The sequence below is a fragment of the Gavia stellata genome, chromosome 1 (assembly GCF_030936135.1).
Source record: "Gavia stellata isolate bGavSte3 chromosome 1, bGavSte3.hap2, whole genome shotgun sequence".
NCBI lineage: Eukaryota > Metazoa > Chordata > Aves > Gaviiformes > Gaviidae > Gavia > Gavia stellata.
The window spans coordinates 129,371,971-129,395,514 of record NC_082594.1 but is presented as its reverse complement, the minus strand read 5'-3'; the positions used below and the strand labels follow the sequence as shown (position 1 = coordinate 129,395,514).

At 48.9% G+C, this 23,544-nt stretch overlaps 1 protein-coding gene across 1 annotated transcript; it reads left to right on the top strand.

Moving 5' to 3' along the window:
* Nucleotides 1-497: 497 nt before the first annotated feature.
* On the top strand, nt 498-941 carry NHLH2 (nescient helix-loop-helix 2). The gene has a single exon (XM_059825211.1). It carries the CDS (start codon nt 498-500, stop codon nt 939-941), a length of 444 nt encoding a protein of 147 aa, XP_059681194.1.
* The last annotated feature ends 22,603 nt before the right edge of the window (nt 942-23,544 follow it).

The window sequence follows — 23,544 nt, the reverse complement described above, 5'->3', positions numbered from 1 at the left end:
GATTGGCAGGGGAGGAAATACGGTATTAAAATTAGGGGGGGGGAATCGGCCTAATATTGAGCCGCTGGATATTAGCTTGTTTGAAAAAAATAGATATTCTTTTATCGCTTTCCGGGCCTGCTCCACAGCCGAGCGAGCACGGGGGAGAGCGGGAGGAAGCGTGCTCCGCCGAGGCTGCCCTCGGGGCTGGGGACGGGACGGTGGACGCCGGGGCACCGGTGACCCCCGGCGCCGCTCACGGCAGCGCTCCCCGAGGGAGCGCCCGCCCGCCCGCTGCCCCCCCGGCTCTCCCGCCGCCCCGGCCGGGCGGAGCGGGGCTGCGGCGGCCACCAGCGAGGGGGCCGGGGCTCGGGGAGCGGCGTGTCCCTCTCCCTGCCCGTGTCCCTGCCCGCTGCCTCGCCCCCGTGGGCCCCCCGGTGCCGCGGGTGGCGGGGCTGGGGCGCTGACCCGCTCTCTCCGCTTCTCTGTCCCGGGAAGGCTCCTCCGCCCCCGCCAAGATGATGCTCAGCCCGGACCAAGCCGCCGACTCCGACCACCCCTCCTCGGCGCCCTCGGACCCGGAGTCGCTGGGCGGCGCGGACGCCCGGGCGCTCGGCTGCTGCGTCTCCGACCCGGAGCCCGCCGAGGGCGGCGGCGGCGGCGGCGGGGAGGGCCGGGGCGGCGGCGGCGGCGGCGGGGAGGGCCGGGGCGGGGGCCGGCCCGGGCTGCACCCGCCGCCGCTCAGCCGGGAGGAGAAGCGACGGCGGCGACGCGCCACGGCCAAGTACCGCTCGGCCCACGCCACGCGTGAGCGGATCCGCGTGGAGGCCTTCAACCTGGCCTTCGCCGAGCTGCGCAAGCTGCTGCCCACCCTGCCCCCCGACAAGAAGCTCTCCAAGATCGAGATCCTGCGCCTCGCCATCTGCTACATCTCCTATCTCAACCACGTCCTGGACGTGTAGCGCCCGGCCGCAGCCCCGGGCGCCCCCCCCCCCCGCCCCTGCCGCCGCCGCCCGGGACCCCCCCGCCCGCCCGGGACCCCCCAGCGCCTTCCGCGGGGCGGGCGGGGCGGGGGTCCCCCCGCAGCCTCCCCTCTCGCCCCGGGGCTCTCCCGCCCGGCGGCGGCGTGGGCCGTTTTCACGAAGGGAAGTGTTAAACCCGGATTGTTCCTTCGGGCTGCCAAGTGCCCCCTTATATATATCCAAAAACATCTACTTGTGACCTTAAACGTGTGACCCATGGGTGCAGTTACAAATAACTATTTTTTATTTATGGTAGAAGGAGTCGACAATTTATTTTTTTCAAGATTTATTTATTTTTCCGAGTGGTGGCGATTTTCCTTTGGATACTTTGTGCCAATTGGTTTCTATAGTCGGGTGTTTACACTTTCTCCTGTGGAATATTATGTTTCACTTTATGAGTGTTTGCTGGGATCAATACAGTGTTCCTTTTCCTTTTTTTTTAATTTATTTTTTTCCCTCCAATTACATTGCACTTGTGTACGACAAACCTCCCCTTCCTCCCTGTTTATAAGTATATTTTATATATATCAAGGCATTTGTTCTTGACCTTTTTTTCTTTCTTTTCTCGTGTGGGATCGACAACCACTAGCACTTAACTAGGAGGGTTTTTTTAAAACTTGTTGTTATTCCGATCTATAGTTATGTCTGAAAAGTACTTTGCAAATCGTTTATAAGGGAAGTAGTTTCTTTGTGGGTGTATATGTGCGTGTGCGTATACATGCATGTGTGTGGGAGTGAGCGTGGGCGTGTATGTGTGTGGTATATTTTTAGGAAAGGACGTTTTTCCTAAAAAAAAAAAAAAAAAAGAAAAGAAAAAAAGAAAGAAAAGTAAATCCAGGACTGCTTTCCTTTGTGACAACCAAAAAAATTCTATAACCTGAAAATGTTTCATGTTCTTCGCTGTGAATCTCTTAAAACAAGAAGCGCATTTTAGGGGCGAAAGAGAAAAAGAGAAAAACCACATCTGCTATCCAAAGATTTTAGTCTTTTTCAGGGTTTTTTTGTGTGTCTCTGTTGCTTTATATAATGCAATATTTTGTAGTGAAAATAGATAAATCTGGTTTCTATCTGATGCGTTTTTCATATCTCTCATGAATGGTGAGCTGTTTTGCATATAAATAAAAGTATCAAATAAAAGCTGTTTTTTCCTAATTCTTTTTCCCCTCTTGGTCTTTCTGTGAGATGGAGGTGCCATGCCCTTACGAATAAGGATTGCAAAGGCTTCTCGAGTCGCACGTGGGAAAGCCTCAACAGGTTACCTGCCCCTTCCTAGGGAGCCTGGGACCGCGGTCCCTCCGCCACAGCACCCCTGCTCCAGCTGCTCTCAGCTGGCTGCGCTGCCCAAATGTGTTGGGGGGCACAGGGTCCTCACCGTCACGTTCTCCCGGTCGCATCACGACTGGCATCCAGTCGCACGTTTCGAAGTTCAGGCTGTAAAATCCAATCTCCATGCTTGCAAGCATCCTGGTTTACCACATCGCTCTTCGATACAGCCGACTTTGCAACCAAAATGTACGTGTTTCGTCCTGCCTGGATTTTCTTTCTCTTGTTTAAATTCAGTTTTGATCCCTCTCTGGCCAGGTACGATTCTAGTGAAACCCAGTAAAAATCTTGGGCCCTTTCCCTGTTTTTGAAAACCTCAACCACGCTCCTTTATATAAGGCTTCACTGCCAAAGCTTGTCGTTTGAAACACGGCACAGATACAGACTCAGTAACAGACGGGTTATTACCTGAGTAACGTGAGACCTCTGAGCCATCGCATTTATTAAATCCTTTTCTTGTTTACCGCAAGGTGTTAATTTTACCTATAATTTGAATATCGCCATTGACTGGGGCGGCTGCCTCATCCATTGTTGGAGAGATAAAACCCTCCCCTCCCTCCCATTTTCATGGCTGACACTTTGCACAGTGGTTTAATTAAGTGTGGGCTTGACCAGCTGAAAAGCTCCATGCAGGAAACCTGTCAGAGAGGTTGTTAATTCCACTTTCTACCAATGCACGCTTCCCACGTCCCGAGGGAGCACACGCGGGTTTGGTAGTTCGATGCACAGTTTTCAAATCCTGCCTCTTTCAGGGCTGAAATAACTCCCCCAGCTTCGGAGCTGGTTTTCTTTGGGACAGGCTTGTTTCTTAGCGTCTGTCAACAGCTGGACACTGGGTCAAGTTTGATGCTAATTGCCCATGCGATATTATAAATCCTGCCATCCCGCAAGCCTTCGTGCTACCAACATTCGGGAGGACTTAGTTAATAAGAAGATTATCATATTATTTCCTTCTCAAATGTGGAAGGCACATTTTAGGGAAGAGAGTGCTTACAGGAAAGGATGGTGTCCGCAGTCACTGGTGGTTGATTCAAGCACGCAGAGTATGGGATAAGGAGGTGTGAACCCCAGTGTCCCTGTGGACACAGCAGCAGTTGTTAGCCCGGGGTCTTGAGGCCCTAGCCATGGGACCCTGTGCCCGAGTGATGAGCCAGTGAGCCCGCTGTGTCGTGAGCGTAGGAGAGCATGGCATGGAGATGTCTGGGAACAGCTCAGGTTTGGAAGTAAGAATATTCTCCGCGTCATCCTGTTCCTACCATCCCCTGGGAGATCGGAGAGCCTGCTTGCACTCAGAGAGAGGGCAGGAAGGGCTTTGCTTTTGGTGGTAGCCACAGGATCGAGTCTCAAGTTTAACCTGCAGAAGGGTCAGGGCACTTGACCTGAAGGTGCGTCCTTTACTTCCAAAGGTTCATTTGATGGAAGAAATGGTTTCTCCCTGCAAGCCCTGTCTCACTTCCATCTGCTCACCGCCTTGCTTATATCCTTTCACCACGATGACATCAGCCCAACCACTTCCATTTTTCCTGCCGGCATCAAGGAGGAAACGCATTTTCATCTAGCAGTTGATGACTGTTGAAAGCAAAACGTAGGTTTTGCTCCTCCATCCCATCCCTTTTTTTATTCTTGAGAAAGATCTGAGTAGTACGTACAAGTTACACGGCCAATGCAATAAAAAGGCTGCGTGGCTACACGCTCAAAAGTCTGTATTTATGAAGAATGGGTAAACAACTTTAACTCCATCTCATTGCAAGTCTGCGTTAGATAGCAATAAAGTCTAATTATGTAATCAAAGTTACTGTGCCTACGTCTATGTTCCCTCAGTGATACAGGAACAGATGACCTTGAATGACAATATTATAGGAGGAGTGGGGTGGAACTGCTCAATGGAAGCTTATATCATGCGTGGCCAATCCAACAATTGACAGGGAAGAAACACAGAGTTAATATTTCCTGGTATTTTTAGGGATTAAAGCTAAGATTAAAGCTACATTCAGATACCTTTCTTTCACGTTTAAAAAGGAGCTCGTCCTACAAACCATGAAAGAAAGCATACTCAAAGACAGAGAAGGCAGAGCACTACCTCTGGACCTTTAGCTGAGGCTAAAAGAGGTGCTTTAAGCCTGACTCAATCCAGTATATAAAAAATGGCATGGAAACCTCCAGCATTCATAGTGAAGAAGTATTTTCAACGGATAGATCTAGAATATCCCGGTACAAGGGATATCCAGCGCACCCTTAGCATAAGGTGATAACACCTGTTATGACACATTTGCAGACCTATATGAACATATACGGACATGGGGCGCAATAGGCATTCACATCGGTGCCATTAGGAAACAGGGCATCTAATGCATTTGTCTGAACCCTAGAAACAGATCCTGTCCCTGACACAGCAAAGGAGAGACAGCAAGCCAAAAGCAACTTCTACAAATAAATGTACCGATTTCCATGGGACTGTACAGCTAAGGGGGAACTGTTTCTATGAGTATCATGTACTTTCCTAAGAGATTAAAGGATCTAGAGCAGAAAATATTCCCAAATACAGATGTGCATTTATGCCGCTATTAGATATGCGTCTAAAAAAGAAAAGATTTCTAGACACAGACCATCACTCACCAGCAAAGTGCATGGTACATGTGCATTCAGGATCACGCTACTCACTGGCCACAAAATAGTGCCTTACTGCTTGCGTTAGAAAGGGGGTGAGCCAGGTGGGTTATTACAACTGATACTTACAGCAAAGAAATTCTGAGGGTCTTGGGTGTGATTTGATCTCTTTGCTGTATTTCTAGCAAAGAGCGTATGTGCATACGAGAGAGAGATTGCGGGGGTGTGGGGGGGAGCTGAAGAGTACTCTGTAGATGAAATTCAACAAAGAAATGGATCTTTTCCATTATATAGCCATGAAGAAATACCAGCGACATTCTATCTATCTGTTCATGTATCTATCCATCTAGCCATCCTGTAACCCAATTAACCCAGTCCTTTTAGGGTGAATAAATGTGTTCTAATATCAGCCATTATTTTTCAGTACTCTCAGTTTATTCTCCAGCGTGGGACAGATCAATAACCACAATAGCAACCGACCCAAAAGGAAAAGGCAATCTACTGGCACTTCTTATTTATTTCTTCAGAGGCGATTTTGTTTTTCCTGACTCTTCCCCTGGTGATGGATTTTGCCTTGCCTGCCCAGAATGGCCGTGTTGTTTCATCCTGGGCTCTATTTGCATGTGGGCTTCAGATTCGTCTTTGGCTCTTTGCACGGTTTGGGATGAGACCCTCCTGTCCCCAGAGAGGGGGGCAGGTGTTGCTCCAGTCGAGCGAATGGAACCAAATTACAGGACCGTCTGTCGCCTCCTCTGGGAGCCAGCGGAGGGAGGGGAAGGAGGGGAGGGGAGCGGGATGCCGTATGACAGAAAAGAAAAGCAGAACATCATACTGATGCCGATAAGAGCTTGAAAACATGAGTCACCCCAGCCCACAGCCCCACCCAAAACCAGGCAGCAGCCACCTGAAGAGAAATGTCAGGAGCAGAGGCAGAAATAAATTGAGTCACTGGGCTGGAATAACTCAGGCTTAAAATGAAAGAGAGCTCAGACCCCGTCCACTTTCAGACACACAAGCGCAGGCACAAAGTTGGGCCAGCTAACACCGCTTTTTTCTCAGCTCCCTGCTGCGCACTTTGATGTCTCCCCTCTGTCCCTCCAGAGATGCCTCCCGCCCTCCGCTCCTTCCTCTGTCCACCGCTGCTCTCCACCAGCTCCTCGCAGCCCAGCTCTGCAAGCAGCTCCTTGCCTCCGCTCCTGCCTCCCCTGCCTCCAGCTGCTCCTCCTGGCCTCCCCACCGCCACCCTGCCCTTCGAGGTCCCTGAGAGCTGCAGGACTGCCCAGGGGCCCTGCTCCTCCACCACCACCAGCCCGTGCCCTGACGTGCAGCCGGTCCTTGCTCCTGCAGGGAGCTGCTTGGTGCTCCAGCTCCAGGGCAGAACGGCAGCGCTGCTCCCTCTCGCTTCCTCTCTAATCTGTGGATGCTTTTGCCCAATTGACCTGAGAGAGCAGGTGACGTTACAGAAGTTACGCTCTTCTCACACCCACCCTGCTTCTTCAGGCTTTCTTAGCAATTTAATACAAAAAACCCACTTCTTTTCCGTGCTTTTTCCTCCCAAGCTCTCCTATACAGACACACAGAGGCACGTTTGTGTGTGCAATGACAGGTCTCAGCATGGCGGGGCACAGAATCACAGAATCACAGAATCACTAAGGTTGGAAAAGACCTGTAAGATCATCAAGTCCAACCATTAACAAAAAACCCCCCACCAAAACAAAACAAAAAAAAACAACAAAAAAAAGTCACTTGGAAAGCAACAGGTGACCGTTGTTCTGCTACTCCTCACTGAAATGTGATCATCACCAAAGACGAGAAAGCTGCTCTGGGGAGAATTCAGAGGAGACTTGGGAGAAGGGGTGAAAAAAGGTGACATGAGAAGTGCTTAAAGCAAAGCCAAAGCAGCGCAGGGTGAAAGAAAACCCAGGTCACGTAGGTGGAGGAGCCACATCATTCAGAAGCGGGGCATAATGTAAGGCATTTTGCATGAGGGTGGCGGGGCGCACAACTGAACTGGGGCACTTGCAGATGGAGCAATGAGAAAGAAAGCACATGAAAAGGCAGGCAGCAAATACGGGAAAAGATGGCAGCAGAAAGTGTGAGGAAGGAGAAGGATATGAGCGGCTGGGTAGAGCTGCTGCTATGGGAGGATGGGGAGAAGATGCTCCGGCAAGGCAGAAGTAGCAGCTCGCTTGAGGGGTTAGAAGTGGGTTCAATCCAGGAACAGACACCAGGCAGGGAGGGAACTGGAAGGCATTCTTAATTAAACATTCAGGACTACTGAGGAGAGATCACCACGACTTCAATAGTGGCCAGAGGGATGGACTGGCCCAGGAACAGTTTTTCAAGGAGCAAAAGACAAAGGGTTTGTCATATAACATCCATCCTCCAGTGAAGTCTTCTGTCTTCCTCCTTCTTCAAAACTGTTCTGCGCATGGAAGTGGCAGAAAGATTTGCAAACCCCAGGGCTAGAGCTCAGCAGAGGCTCACAGACAAGATAAACACAAAGAAAGAAAAGAAAAACAGAGCAGAGCAGGAGAGAGGAGGATTCTACTGTGTGCAGACACAACATTCAAAGACAACCCTTTCCCACATCTCAGACTCAATATTCCCAACATCGAGGGTCTTCTGCCCATTTAAGCAATTTCAAGATTTAAGACAGGCTTCGAGACTTTCCCAGAAATGACCCCTATAGGACGGAGCCACAAACCTGTATTGGACTTTTGTTACTCCAGATAATAAAGACTGACCATGAAAAATTGCAGGAGGACTGTGCAAGACTGATAAAACTGCACAAGACATTCAATCTAAATAAAGTGGTAAGGTGATGCACACAGGGAAGAACATTTCTAACTTCACATATAACTGATAGGTCCTGAGCCAGCCATAGAAGCAAGATCTTGTAGTTATGATATATTGTTTCCTGATAACATCAGCTTGGTTCTTGGTGGCATGGAAAAAGAAAATGAAATGTTAGATATTATCATCATCGTAGAGAGAACAGAACAGGCAGAGAACAAGACAGAGAGCATCATTATGCCATTGCATAAACCTGAAGTAAGTCTGTATCCTGAATAATGTGTGCAGGTCTGGTCCTTCAGTCTTTCAGTAAGAATACAGTAAAAGTCCAAAAGCATCTGAGAATGGCAGCAAGGATAACCCAAAGCATGGAGTAGCTTCCATACAAGAAATGACTAAGCGAAAAGGACTGAGTCAGTGGTGATTTTACAGAAAGCTGTTGTATCCCAGTTAAGAAGGGGAAGGTGGAAAGGGATCGGTTGTTCCCTGTCTCTTCCAATATAATTTGATAGCAGGAGGCATCAAATGAAACTGTCCTCAGGCCATAAACATCTGAAGACCAGCAGACTTCTAGCAGGAAGTATCATATATACCTCCTCTACTGTGACATTCCCCAGGCATGTGGTTTTGGCCCCCGTTTGAACTGGGATGCTGGGCTAGGTGGATGTTCAGTCTGGCTCGGTGCAACTGCTCTTACGTACATCTTCACAATCTGAATGACAGATGCCAACTTCTTTCAAGCCTCGGTCTCTTTGGACCCGAACACAAAAGCTCTCAGGATGGTGAGTCCCCAGTGAGCCAATGCGACAAGTATGATCTTTTAGATAGGGAGGGAGAAGGACTTGTTCCCTGGGGCAATAAGCAAAACAAGTGCGGTTTTCCTGAAAGCCAAAAGGTTGGAGTTTGATGTCAGACACATAAAGGTAAACCTACAGTGGTTCCACTGATCTCAATGGAGTTACTTATGATGGTCACCAGAGTAACAATCCTAAGAAGGATCCTGAAGGTAATTATGGTACAGTAGGATGGTCAAATGCAGGATGGGGTCCTGCCTTGAATTTGGTCCCAATTTTCTTGTCCTGACATTTTTTTCAGTCCTTATTTGGACAGGACTACCCTCTGCACAGGTAGGTCCTATTAGTCAAGGTCACAAGTTCTTTTCTTGCTTGAATTGCCCCAAGGAAACCTAAGCTCAGGAGACCTTAAATAAAATTAATCTAGCAAAGTGTTTAAAAGGAGAAAGGACTGATGAGAGACTTGAGAGTTTAGATTCAGCCATCCTGGTCATCAAAACCTGCCAAAATTTGACATATTTTAGATTTAAGCTGCAGAAAGGAGAAAGAAACCAGAAAGAGGAAAAGGAAGGGATGGTTAAAATGGTGACATAAAGAGGAGGAGTGAGAACAAGGGAGTACATGAACTACGGAGGGAACGTTCAATCATCTTCTAAGCTCATCCCATTGGGGCTTCTTAGGTATTCAAAGGTGTCTCAGACAGAGAAGCGGTCTCAGACACCATAGGTAGTTATTCAGACAATCCCAGTATAAACAGACCAGCCTAAATTTTGTGGCCGGAGGTCATCTTCAGTATCAGCCAGGTCTTGCTGCTCGGCTAGGTGTGCAATCTCCAAAAGTGGTTTCGGGACGCTCATCCCTGATTTCTTGATGGGGAAACCGAACATAAAAAGGATCCAGAGATTCAGAAATGATCTTTAAAGGCAAAAATCACTTTCCTGTGCATAGTCATATGACTGTCTCAAAGTCTACACTCTCTAGTTCAGCCTGTATTAACAAAAGCATGGCTTTCAAAGAAAGTATCTTTAAAAACCTGCAGAGTAGCCCCGCTGGCTCTCCCAGTCTGGGGCTTCCCACATGAAGCTCACCAATGTCAAAGGATTTCTTGAGAACGACCAGATTTCTTGACCCATGAAGTAGCTTCAGACAATGTACAAAGTAAATCAGTGCAGGGCTTCCCTACTCCACTCACTCTGTAACAGTATCTGAGATTTGAACCTCACTCTGTAAAGGTGAATTTACCTCACTTGACCTTTTCTTGAATCACTCTTAAAGCAGCTCTCAATGGTGGGTTTACAGTGCATGCTTGACCTACAGACACTCGTAAAACCTCCTCTGTATCGTTTCAAGACATCCAGGACTCCTGCTACCAAACAACTTGCTTCTCAGTAGCATCCAAAAGGTGAAAGTACTGCATAAACCAGGACTCAGAGTACAGATTTACTAGCTCCCAGAGTGCATAGTGTTATGAGGGGCCAAGGCCAGGGTTAAGTCCCGTCAGTTGCACAGGGATTCTAGCACAAGGCTGCATTGTAGCCAAAGGGTAGAACCCCCTTGTAACCTTTTTAACCATGCACAGGACAGTAGTCTCTTAAATAGTTCCATCAGAAATAGAGATTCAGGTGGGAGCCAGCACAGTATAAGCTATTGAGGCAGACCCTAGTGGGATGACTGTTTCAAAGTCTCAGAATCTGAAACCCATGGAGGATTCATCAGCAATTTCAGAAGACGACCCAAGGACTAAATACATGGTGAAACTTGCATATGGCCTAAAACAGTCACTCTAGGGTAGGGTTAAGCCATGCTGGCGGGATGACACAGAGAAACCTGCATTGCTTGCTAGCATAAACAAGCCGTAATAGCATTCATTGCCTTTCTACTCAGACAAACCACATTTAATTACTGTGTGTCGAAGTTGCGGTAATCTGGATGCAGATAGATCTGAAGTAAATTGAAAGGAAATGGATTTTACGTGACAATGTAGAAAGGAAAAGCACATTAAGATAAAGATGATTAGGTGGATTTGAAGAACCTTGTAAAAGATAATTGCATTCAAAACAATACCATCTTCAGCAGGGGAATTTCTGTCAAGTGAAAGGTATACCACTGTTGCGCTCAGAGAAGCGTCCACACCAGATTGGCTCCTTCCTACTTTGTATGGTGGCTCCTTGAGTTTCTCTAAGAGTTGCAGTTCTGGCTTGACTGACACCAGCAAAGCCATTTCTCTGAATCTCTGAATCTCACATCTCTCTAAATCTGCTATTTCTCCATGTCTCACATCCTCCTGGGAGACAACATATGCTTCCCTTTTCCACCCTTTACGTGTTTAGACTGCAAACGCTCTGTCAGCAGTATGAGGACCTGACCCACCCAGGGGGGAGAATCGCAACCTGCCCAGTCTCACTCTGTCTCTGAAGCTGACCGGTCCCACCTAGCTCCATCCCACCAGGAGAGGTATATAAACCCTTGGTTAGCACAGGTGCTTCCTCAGTCCCATGAGGTGACTGAGCTACTCCGGCATGTGCCTCTGGAGAAACAAGAACTGGCTCTTACTGTTTGAGAGCAGTCGCATGGGGATCTAATCACTATTGCTAGCAGTGACATCTGCAGCAGAGAAAGGGAGATGAGCAGGGCTGTGTTTGCCCATCTGTAGTCAGCCAACTTGTTAAGGCATTATTAGATCCATCCACCAAACTAGGAGCCAGCTTTCAAGCAGTTCAACATCCCAGGCTGTTTTGATCCTGAGCTGTGGGTTACCCTTGGCTTTACTGTGGGCCACTGCATTACGAGAGTAGAAACTCTCTCTAATTACTGAGTGCGAGTAAAAGGTTGCACCCTTCAGCAAGTACTCAGAAGCAAGGAGGTCACCATCATCCACTCCCGGAGTGGATGGTACAGTATGACATGAGTCTCCATACATGCTGCATCACAGCTGTCCTTGCCTGTTTGTCCCAAAAGCCAGTTACTGATATGGTTCACCATATACCAGGATCCCTGCTTGACATCCCTGCAGCACAGAACTTTGAATAAATACCTACAAAAAGTAGAAATATCCAGTTAGTCTCTGGATTAGCTGGTCCAACAATGCTGAGTCTAATTGTGTCTTAATGTCTCCTTTGAGAGAGCAACAGCACAGCTGCTAAGCAGCAGTAAGACTGCTCGTTGTGGTCATGTTACGTTGAGCGTCCCACCATGATTCTGCTGTCTTTGTCTGAGGCCCTTCCAAAAAACACGGCTGCCTCACTCCAGCTTCATTTTCACTGGTGTTGTGAGAAGGTGCTCCTTATTTCTTCACTGTATGCATCTATCTGACAAGCCTATTTGACAACAGTCTTCCACGGTGGTTGGGCTAATCCTACCATTCGCAATTTTGCCTCCTATCATAAGGTTTCATAATAGCAACTCCCAGGTTCCTGAACCACGTATTATTTGTTTTATCTTGGCTTTTTGTATGTTAGAGTCCCCAGGGACTCTCATTCACAGTGTTTTTGTCAGTTTTTTTCTTGTTCTTCATTTTCCTATTGACCATATGACAACCCACACTGTTGTGGTACCACTCCGAACTGTAACAGTGCTGAGCATCCGTCCGAATATGGGTCTGTGTCTTTCTTCACTAAGTACTTTAGTAGCCAATCCAACAGATTGGGGAGTGCAGATATTTTGGTGTCAGGTATATTGCATGCAGGAAAAATTGCTTCCATGCATATGGAAGCCTCTTGCTTGCTGACAATTAACTGTTTTTGGAATGGGTCCTTTATATCTTTTCAGAGTCAGCAGTATTTATGGGATGAGTTTTTGCTTCAGAGTCTTGTTCACTTCAGCTCCACAAACCTTAGGCATGGTTGGCACCCACACCTCTGGTTTCTCATTTTGGGCATCTCATGGTTATTTGCCTGCCTTCCTTTTGGGATAACAGGAAGATCAATGGCACATTCAATGCCCTGTAACCTTGCTGCCACCCTCCTGTTTATCAGCGCCCTTATCTGCTGAGGAGATATCTGTGCTGGGGCCCTGTTGAAGTCCAGGCCTGACATAAACAGCATCTTCCTCCATGTCTACAAGTTCGATTGCTGTCAGTTATACCCTTGATGCTCAGTACAGACCAGACTTTCAACCCTTGCTCTATTTTTTCTCCTTGTGGTTTCACACAGACCCATATTTCTGTCCATATTTCCTTCGTGGTAATCTTACTATTTCACTCATGGTAACCCTACTATTTCTGTTACTTATCTCTAGATATTTGACAAGCTTCATCAGCTTCCTTGATGCCACTGGCCTTCTGATGCCAGCATGAAACACCTTTGGCTCTTCTCTTTGATCTTTTTCTTTCCTGAATACCTTTGATGTATCTCTTGGAACATATTTTTCTTGCCTACCTGGCTGTGTTAATTCCTCTTTCAGCACATCATTTCCATCACGAGAAATACACAGTTTTGCTCATTCAGCTGGAAACTCCAACTTTTTCCAAAGTTGCTCCAAGCCACCAGTCATGGTATTCACCTGTTTTTCCCCATATCCAAATATTACCTCTGCAGATGTAAGTATATTTATACCACCAGCCTTGCTGCTATTTTCCTGGGAGGGGGGTAAGATGAAACACAGCCTGAATGACAGTCAAAGGAAGGGATGCTTCCTAGAAAGGGTGTTGAACACATGCTAAAGACCACTCTGTTTTTCTAAAGCCTTGTGCTGGAAGCCTGATGACACATCATGTCCAGGATCACGAAAAATGTCTCTGATGGCTTGCAGTGAAAAATATTGCCTTTAGTTTATTTGTTTCTCATCAGGAACTAAAGGAAGGATTTTATCTATTTCACCTATGACAGCAAATACCTCCTTAAGTGACTTTTCTCCTTGCTCAGTTGACTCCTGATGCTGTAAGTCTATTCAGCTATACTTTTGGCCATGGGTGAAATGCAAAAGAAACTTTCCTGTGTGTGCCTCTCAGCTGTATTCCCACAATCTGTGCTTCATGCTCTCTCTTGTGGTACCCAGCACCAAAGCAGCCCCACATGATTAAGCACATTGCAAGGAAAATGCAGCTCAGGGCTGCACACTCCTTTGCTCCGCAGGGATGGGTGATGCACAATGGTCATGCATGCCAAGGATGGACAGTTTGTCTGTTAAGCTCTGACAAAACTCTATTGGGCAAGTGCAAATGCGATTTCCGCTGGTTTTCTTCGGAGGCTCACAATCTGGCCAAACTGGGACAATTTTTCAGGACATGACAGAAATCATATCCCCCACAGTGGAGGCTCTTTCAAGCCAAATTTCTAGTCTCTGCTCCGCAGAAGCTTTAGGTCTTCTCAAAGAAAGACACTGTGAGTCAATTTTAAACTACAGATACATCTGTTTCTTTTTCCCTAGCCTACTTCAGAGAAACTGCTTTTGAACTGCTTCAGATTAAACTCAGCTCCCCCAATCCAAACCACCAGAGACAGCAGATCTCAACCTCAAGGGTTGCATTTGGCACAGTTGTAAGAGACTGGGAACAGATTCTTACAATGCAATCAGCCTTGTAGAAAGTGTTGTCAAAAACTGTGTTTTCTTGTTTTCTGCAAATAGCTGTTGTGGAAAGCAAATAGAGGAGCTAAAAGCAACCCACCTATTGATCTGTACCAATCTGCAATGCTAAGGGCCCTATTTCTGCCACGTTCATTTTTCTGTCTTTTCAGTAAACCAGCTACTACTGTGATCCCTTCTCCCTTTAACCTCTCCCTACACCCACCAGCGCATTAATCCCCAGAAATCACCTCTTGCGGTTGCTTGATGGATGAATTCAGCAGAGGCACGTCCTGCTAATATATCAATAGTGCGCCGTCAGGCCAGGCTCAAGGGGTCTGCTTTCGAATGATAGACAAGGGACCGGCCATAGCGTGCACTCTACGTGTGAGATGGATCCCCTGTGAGAAGAGGTGTAGAGAGAAGAGGGGATGTGCTGCTCATGCAAATTTTCTACATTAGATTAGCTCCGGGCATTGACACACAGAAGCAGGTTGCTCCCGATTGCTAGGATTCAAAAGGAAAGGAACACAAAGGAGCAGTGCTGGCCAGTCCTACAATCCCCACACCTTGTTTAATCCCGCCCTGGAGAAGAATAACTGATGACCGCTGGAACGGAACAACTCCTGTCTGAAAGGAGCATGTACCTGCCTCGCTTGGAGTGGGAGATGCCAACGAAGGGAGGATTTCATCCATAAGGAAACAGCTCCACCTGTGTGATTGAAATGAGATGTGAGACACTTAGAAAGATTTCTAAAGCTTACATGAGCATAACCACTGCTTGTACTCATTGCTTTTTAAATGTGTTTATTTGCATTTCTTTTGGCGTGAGCGGGTCAGCTTCAGCTTGTTCGCTGTTTCTGATCTGTTTCATTTTTTCTGCCTCCCTCTCTTTGAGTCAATGGCAGTCAGGCACCCCAGAGTCAGGCACCCGCACGCATGTCAGTAAACTTGCTGGATTTGTAGGGGATGATGGACACATTCTATGGGATCTGTTGTGTGCCACTTCTGAAAACGAGGCAGAGCCACTAACAAGCACTAGAAATCTCACTTGGAACAATTGTTTCTGAAAATCTTGGCCCGGACCAGATCTTGTGTTTTGCAGAACTCTCTCTTCTCCTCCCCAAGATTGATGCTACTACTTCGCTGTATTTATTGCAACCTGGGTGCAATCGGTTCTCATGGTGAATATCCCTTAAACAGCCCTACACTGATTACTTATGTGCTGCCTGCTCAATGGAAAAGAATCAGAGAATCTCATTTCTTCACTCGCCAAAGATTCCCCCGCCTCCCTTTCCACCGTTACATTTCTGGAAGCTCTTTTCCTCCTTTTTATTTTAGTCCTAGGTGTCCCCTGAGCTCTGTGATTGCATTTAAAACAGACACAACGACATTATGAAGCATTAAACTAATGGCATTTGAGACCATTTTTCTCCCGTAAACCATTACAACCTCCCTGGAACGGCTGGCAGAGGGCTGAGCACCAGCGCCGCCATCCAGGGCTGCATCCCTCTCTGCCGCTCGGTACCCGCTTTGGGATTTGAGGTGCCATCTCTCGTGCTGCTCTCGCTGTAACAGTCCCCAAGAAAGCTGTTTTGATCTTCAGATGAGTTGTTTGGCATGACCGTAATGACAAATACGTGAATGGGGGGTTAACCATGAATTGCAAAGTACCCATCAAATCCCCAAGGTGGAGAGGAATATATCTTCCTTCACACCCTTTTGATGTATAGTTAATTACATGAATCTGGAACTGTTACCATGTGCAAACACAGTGAAAATTGACTTTCTAAGCCATCCCCGGCCCCTCTGCATATGTCGCTCACTCTAGCCCAATGCTGTGCTCTGTCTGTACACACACAAATATATAATCAGTGCTGTTTTAGACTCTTTTTTGATAATCTGGCTTTATGAAATATTAGAGGGATAGAACAGAATGTAGCATCCTTCAGGCCTGATGCAGCTTTTTTAAAAAGAAGGGGAAAAAAAAAAACTTATTTTATATTGGTTGTTCTTTCTCTTGCCTGAATAAAAGCTTTAGCACAGCTTGAAAGGGTTGCATGTGCTGAAATGTAGCCCAAGGATATGTGTTATTATCCATCCCCTCTTGACCAGCAGGGTCTCGGCTCTCTCTCCCTTTCAGCCTTTTGTTTGAACAGATGGGATTGGGGAACGAAGGGAAAGAAAGGCAGTCTGTTCTCATTAACTCTCCCAGTACACAAACACAAACCTGAGCACAGGGGACCTACAGAACAGGACTGCTTCCACTCCATACACATCCACTGAGACCATATGTACCCGCACACAAAGGCAGACAGAAGACCCACATCGAGCCAGCTACTAGGCATTTACCAAGGATGACTCCTCACCAACTAATTACATTTTTTTTTTTTCAAAAGCCCTCATAGGCCACTTCCTTTTTATTCAGCTGCACAATTTCAGAAATAACCTTCAACCGATATGGTGTTGAGGTTGTTTTAAAAGAAAGATTGTCATCAAATCCCCCTAAAACTGAGCTGGGAGCATTTGTGGTGTCTTGGTCTGATGTGAGCTATGTGAAGAGGTTTCAGGCTGAACCTGGCAGACCAGGGACAAGTTTCATCCCACCCAGCCTCCTGGCAAGGGCCAAGGCTGCTTCTTCTGGAAAAGGTGCTCAAAAACCTGTTGTCGTCCATGATGGACTACCTGTCCTGTGAGAACACCTCCTTACAAACTCTGTGGCCAGGGTAGGCTGTGACCCTTCAAAACTGAGTTTCTTCAAAACTTCTGTTTCCATCATGGCTCTTGCATGTTCCTCCGTATTTACTGATAGAGCTCTTGGGAGTGCCATTTAAACAAATAATTGACTCTTTTTTTGAATTGTGCATGGTCGTTGGCCTCAGTGATCTCCTGTGGCAGTGAATGCCTGTGTGGGCAGCATGTGGGGAAACATCTCCTTCCAGCAAAGCTTGACTCCTCACTTTGGAGAAGGACAAGCAGCTCCAAGCTCTGCAGCCCAGGGCTCACCACCCTGCGGCAGCTGAGTGAAGGTGACTGCCCGCAGCCCATGACAAACCCAAAGCCACTTGAACTAGCTTGGCTTGCAAAGACAGGGAGGTGAGGTGGGTTCCTCAGCACTTCGCCACACACCACACATCCATCTCTGGTGCAGGGCACACACAGATGGCTACTGCGGTGCGGCTGGCACATTGCAACTCATTAAGCTGCCGTACTGAGGCCGCATGCTGGGCTCAGACCGTGCTTGGAGCTATGGCAGAGCAGGTCTCTGCCTGAGCACGGCAAACTCCTCCAGATACAGAGCTTCCCCTGCTTGCCTTCCCAGGTAGCAACCTTCACCGCAGCACGGAAAGGAGTTTCAGTCAACTTGGGTCTCACCACCTCCTTCTTCCTCTCCAGGTCAGCTCTGGCTCCGCTTGTGCTCACATGCCCTCTAACAGGGTCAGGTCTGAAGCGAAGACGTGCCAGTCATCTGCAGCCGCCTCACAAGGAGCCCCCAGATCAGAAGCACGATGGGCACTTGGCAGCTCTGAAACAAGCACCGGTGAAAATGAGTAGAGTCAGGAACCAAATCCCCAAATAGGGTCCTTGGTTAAAGCCCCTGACTGACCTTTGTATTTGATGATATTCCCCCAGGAACCTCTCTATACCCTAACGAATATCAAGTCTTTATTTATCTGTCGGGTAACAAGGTGAGCGAGGTTCAAGAGTGGCTCTCCTCCAGCTGCAGGAGGCTGCTGTGAGCTGGAGACATGGCAGGCTCTTTCCTCAAGTGTACAAGGAAACACCCGTGTATTATGTCCAGTATCAGCTAGATCTATATTTCATTACAGCCCCGGGCATTTGACATGTAGTCTCAAGAAAAGAGAGCTGTCATTTTTTCCCCAGGTATTGCGAGTGTAGGGAATGCAGACCAGAAAATGAAGTGGTTCTCCCCGCAGGGCTGTTTGCAGAAAGATCACAGGGGGGCCAAGGTGGAGAAGCGTTAATGCTTCTGCTCGCAAGCTCTCATGCGCTCTCTGGGCATGCAGAGGCAGGTTTCCATAGCCACACACCTCCTTTGAACATCATCGCACCAACACGTGCGCTTCAGGTTATTACCAACAGACGAGCGGCTGGCAAGGCACCCTGTGCTGACTTTTTTCCATGCACGGTTGCCCAGTTTCCACAAATAAGAGCAGCAGGAGCAGAGCCCAACTGCAGCCCCCCCGCTACCCCACCACGGACTGGCACAGAGTGAGCTGAAGGCTTACAGGCGGCTCTGCGGGCGGTGGGTCCAGGTTGCACGTGAGCTGTACCATGACTGTGGAGGCCCCTGCGCTAGCTCCATGGCAAGCCACCTCAGGCCCAACTGCTCTTATTAGCTGAAGCACAGTTTGTGTCCTGAAGCAGCCCAGTCACTTCAGCGTGGTGCAGAGCACAGCTAATACACCTTGACGGGCCCGAACCGGCAGCAAGCCAAGATCAGCACAGCCCTCCTCGGATCGCTGTCAGTGCAAGTAGCACGGCGAAAGGAGCCAGGGCCAGGACACATCGCTTGGTAGAAAACGATGTTCAGGAGAAACCCCCGCCTGTCTCTGCAGCACACCTCCCAGTGCTCCCAGCCCAGGACTGGGGCTGCAGCACACCGGTACTGGGGGCTGAGTTGTGGCCGTACTCAGAGCTATCAAGCCCTGCAGCAGCCCAGAGCACAGTGCAGAAGCCCACGGGAGGGCTACCAGAGCCAGGGCCACCCAGCCAGCCAAGAGTTAGAGCTGGCTCAGCCTTGAGCTCCATACAGGGCCTTACGGGGTCCCTGCACAGGAGACAGGGTTCCCATTACCCGGGGTACCCCCCGCCTCAGATGAAGGAGAGGCTAGTGTGCCTCACTAGCACCTGCAGTTAGCAACATTCCCCCTAAGGTCTGCCCACACCTCCCAGGCAATGAACATCAGCTTTAACTGCACAGCACTTTGGATGGGCAACGGTTAGCAGAAGAGAGCAAACCACCAGCCACTATTTTCATCAGCCTGTAAGAACATCATCGTTATCTCTAGGCTGATGCTTTGCCCATTAACGCATCTGCATGGCACCAGAGAGCGAAAACAGATCCTGCTCTTAAAAACCCACTCAGCCAACCAAGGAACACAGGCCTCCAAGATTTTCAAAGCAAAACACTTGAACTTTGGGCTCAGCAAACATGATACGGCTCAGCAGCTTTCACTCTTTCCAGCGAGGAATGGCAATACTTTCAGCCCAGACCATTACAGTCTGTTTACAAGGGAAGAAAATTTTAAAACCTGAACAATCCAGAAAATCATAACTTAACAGTCAGAAGGTGACCAAGGGTCAGCTGAAGTCTAGGAGTATCGAGGTTCCTTAGTTTTCTTCTGTCTTTTTGGCAGAGGCAGTTCTACCAGTTCAACCTTTGCTTTCACGCCATACCAGAAAAGCAGCCTGGAATTTGAAGTTTCACATCTGACAAAAACCCTTTGCAAAGAAACGAGTTTCAGATGAATGAAAATATTTTGCTTCACCTTAAAAAAAAAAAAAGCCTAAGTGACAAGCTGCTTGAAAACAAAATACTGAAACAGAGCATTTCATTAACTTGGAGACGTTTCACATTTAAATTAGCTGTGGGGGAACGGTGCCTGTGTACAAGCGAAGGGAGCTCACGGTGCAGCTGCAAAGACAGCAAACAGCTCAGGCTGTGAGTTGTCCTGCTCCAGTTACGCTGTGTCATAGGAAGATTGATCAAACTCCTCTCTGTGGATATTTCCAAGATGTCCCAAAGCTATAAAGGTGAACATGATAAGTACAAAGCAATCCTACTCCTGGTACCTATACCTTTTCCCTATGCAGCTGCTACTAGCCGAGCTTGGAAACAGGATGCTGAAGGACAGCTCTTTAGTCCACTAAAGTTGTCACAAAATTGCATATGATGTTTTTCTCCATCATGTACAAGAGAGTCTCTTCCAGACCATCTGTGCCTCAGAGCACAGAATAGCACTGTGCTACCTGAGCTGGCAGTGCCACGGGAGGGATCAGCCTGTGCCAGGCTGTGTCCTGGTGCCACCGGACAACCACTGCTTGAGCTCCATCCGTTGACACTTGCTTGGGTTGGCAGCTGTCAGCGGCTGGGTGAGCCCTGCCGTACCCCAGCTCTCACATAATTTCAGATGCCTTGAACAGAAAACGGACGAACACCCAGGGTACTGCCACCAGTGGGGCTCAGGCGGCCAAATCCCAAATGCCAGCTAGCAGTGGGGGCCCCACCAATGCCACCAGGAGCGCTCCTTGGGCCTGTCTGATCTGTCAGTGTAGATATACCTGTTTATACCCAGCTGAAAAGGACCAAGGGGTTGCACGTGGAGGCCAAGCAGAGTGCCCTCATTGCAAATAATGCCATCCACACTCTGGACTACATTAGGAGGAAGGTGGCCAGCAGATCAAGAGAAGTTATTATCCCAATCTGCTCAGTGCTGGTGAGGCTGCTCCTAGATATTTTGTCCTGTTTGGAGCGCTCCAGTTCCAGAAGGATGTCGAAAAACTTGGAAGCTGAGACAGTGAGGGGCCTGGAGCACATAACCTATGAGAAAAGGTTATAGGAAATGAGCTTGTAGTCTGGTGAAGAGAGAGTACTAGGCAATATGATAGTAGCCTAGACTTATTTCAAAGGGAGCTCCAAAGACGATGGAGACAAAGTCTCATACAGCCCTAGTCACCCACAGGCTGGGGAGACGATGTGGAGAGGCTGGAGGGAGAGTTCAGTGTGACAGCTCCTAAGAACAGGTGGAGCCATTCAGGAGCCAGAGCCACTGCAGGCAGAATGCAACTGCCCTCTCTCCCAAGTTTTCCTGGGATCAATAGCCAGAGGTCTCAGTTCAACTCAAGGGTCAAGTGTTTTCATTGAGCTTCAGAAGTTGAGATAACTCCTTTGTGCAACAGAGGCCGCTGCAGAACTATCTCAGCTGTGCAGGGATGCCTTTAAAGCGGTCCTGGCTCTAATTTTGCATTATTTCCCACCATCTCCCTGCATATTTGCCCTCCAGACGGATGTGGCATCATGACCATCCCTAATCTATCTACAGTGTTTAAACTTGGATCACAGCTAATACAAAGGGTCTGGAGACAGCAAGTAAAACACCATATGTTAATTAGCTTTGAAAATTGCACAAGTCCAAAGCCAAAACTTCCCTTCATCTGAACTCTGCAAAACTGCTGATATGGATGGAGATCTGAATCTTGTGTCTGGCTGATCCAAGTGCTCCTACGTGGCAATCCCCTGTTGATGGGGAAGGTGGGCTGGCTGCTGGACTGCAACTGCTAGCTGCTGCCAGTTCCCAGTACTTCAACTGTGCCCAGCCTGCCACTCGCTCTGTTGTCACTGAAATAGCTGAAGCTGGGATGTTCAACTTGAATGGACCTTCAGCTTTGCTGCTTGAACCAGTTTCTACCTGACAGCTCACTCCCAGTTACATGGAAAACCAAGGCACCCAGTGTAGCTCTGACATGGACTGGCACAGACTGAGGCTTAAGTGCCAAGTTAGGGGAAATCGGGGTGGGTAAGGAAGGCCAGATGAAGATGGGCTCCACCTCGCTCCTTGCTCCAGGGCCCAACTCCATATCATCAGTAGTCACAAGAGCTCAGCTCTACAGCTACGTGTTCAAGCCTTGCATATGAATGTGATTTAGGGTCCTCAAGAAAAACTTGGTCCTTTGGTCTCAGATGGTGGGTGCACGGGGAGAACAGCAGAGAGAACAAGCAGCCCATCTTGCAATCCAAAATGAAATAAGAGGGCTCGGCAGTGGCAGCACTGGCAGGAGGAGCGGTGGCCCCTCTGTGCTGTCTGGACTATTTCCCAGAAGGAACGGCAAGACCTGTGTAATTAGGCTCAGCTGGTAATCAGACAAAGTCCAAACTGGCATAAAGACTAAATTATCCCTTAGTCCTTCCAGCTCAGGGGAAGGGATATTGATAGCGGAGGTGAGGATGGCTGCTGGACTGCAGCTGTCAGCAGCAGCCCACGAAGACAGAGGAACATCTTTCCACCTAACCTGTCCCTCGCCCCATTGTCATTCAAATAGCCAGCGCCTGATCTGGAAAGGGCGCATGCAATTCCCAGGCGCCCTGCTCAGCCGCACACCAGCATAGCTGCGGGCAGCCTGTGGCCCTCGCGGGAGAAGTAACACCATCTGCACCTGCGAGCGTTCACGGAGAGCTGCCCAAAGACCCTGCCTGCTCACTTATGCAAGCCGGGTGGGTTCACCCCGACTTTCTCCTCTCCCCGGATTCCCGTCTACGAAGAAGGGGGGGGTGATGCCAGGTTGTCTGAGTCAGCACAAAACGTGGGCCCGGCAGACTAGGCTAAACCTGTGTCCAACTGGCCAAGTAACCTTGTTTCCATCAGTGCTGGAAGAGTGTGGGATATCCCACTGTGGGAAAGGTAAGGGTCTGCCTCGCTGGTGGATTCGACCCTGGGAGAAGGGTTTACCACACCTTTAAAACCCAGTGGGCCCATCCCCATCTGTTAAAAAATCATAGCCCTCAAAGTTACATGATCATCTTTAAATCACAAGGTTTAACTTAAATAAATAGACTTGTGTGTGTGTTTTTGGTTGAGAGGGGGCAAACTTTTTTACACTTTGGTTTCTGAACCTTTAAAACCCTGCCATGGATTATGACTTCAAGCTGCCCTCTGCAACTGCTGGGGCGGGAGGAAATGGTAGGTTTTAAAAGTGGAAAGCCAAGATCTGCATTTCACAGTAGCGGTGACCTCCAAGGTCCTCCGACTCTCAACCGCTCCTTCTCACACTGCAGCCACTCTGTTGGCTGTGCAAACACTGTTTGTGGGGACCACCCTGGAGCCCAGACCGCTGAAAAGGTCCTGGTTAAACCACCACCCAACGTAAGTGAGAGAAGGTCCTTCTTGAGCTGGACCCTTCTCCGAGCTGGACTGTGGTTTAACCCCTTGAAATGTTGCCGGCGCAGCTGGGGGATCAGCGGTCTGATGAACGGTGTGACGGCTCAGGCAGCCCCGAGCTGGCGAGGCAGGTGAGGAAGGAAAATGGCATGCCACATGGAACATCACCGCCGCTCCTTCTTCCAGGCACGGGTTTACCTGTTGGCCCTCGGCGCACCTAAACGCAGGGCGGGGCGACTTTATCCCGCAGGCAGAGCGGGCAGCGCGCGGGCAACGCCACACGCGGAGCGGCGGCGCCACCTGGCGGCGGCGGCCGTGCCTGCCGGGCCTGGAAAGGGGGATCCCGCGGCCGCGGGCGGGGGGTGGTTGCGGAGACAGGGAGCGGGGATGGGGGGGGGGGGACAGGAGCGGCGCGTTAAGGCCCTTCCGCTGCCGGGAGGGAGGGAGAAAGCACACCGATGGCGTCCCTGCTTAGACAGGCGCACTCTTCGCTGGGTAAAAAACTGGCCGGACGGCCGAGCCCGGAGAGATGGGGTGAATGGGGTGAAATCCAGCTGGCAGACGGTCACAGGCGGAGTCCCCCAGGGCTCAGTTTTGGGACCGGTCTTGTTTAATATCCTT

Bases quoted from the DNA above. Each gene is read 5' to 3' on its own strand.
- NHLH2 (XM_059825211.1), top strand. From the start codon at position 498: ATGATGCTCAGCCCGGACCAAGCCGCCGACTCCGACCACCCCTCCTCG.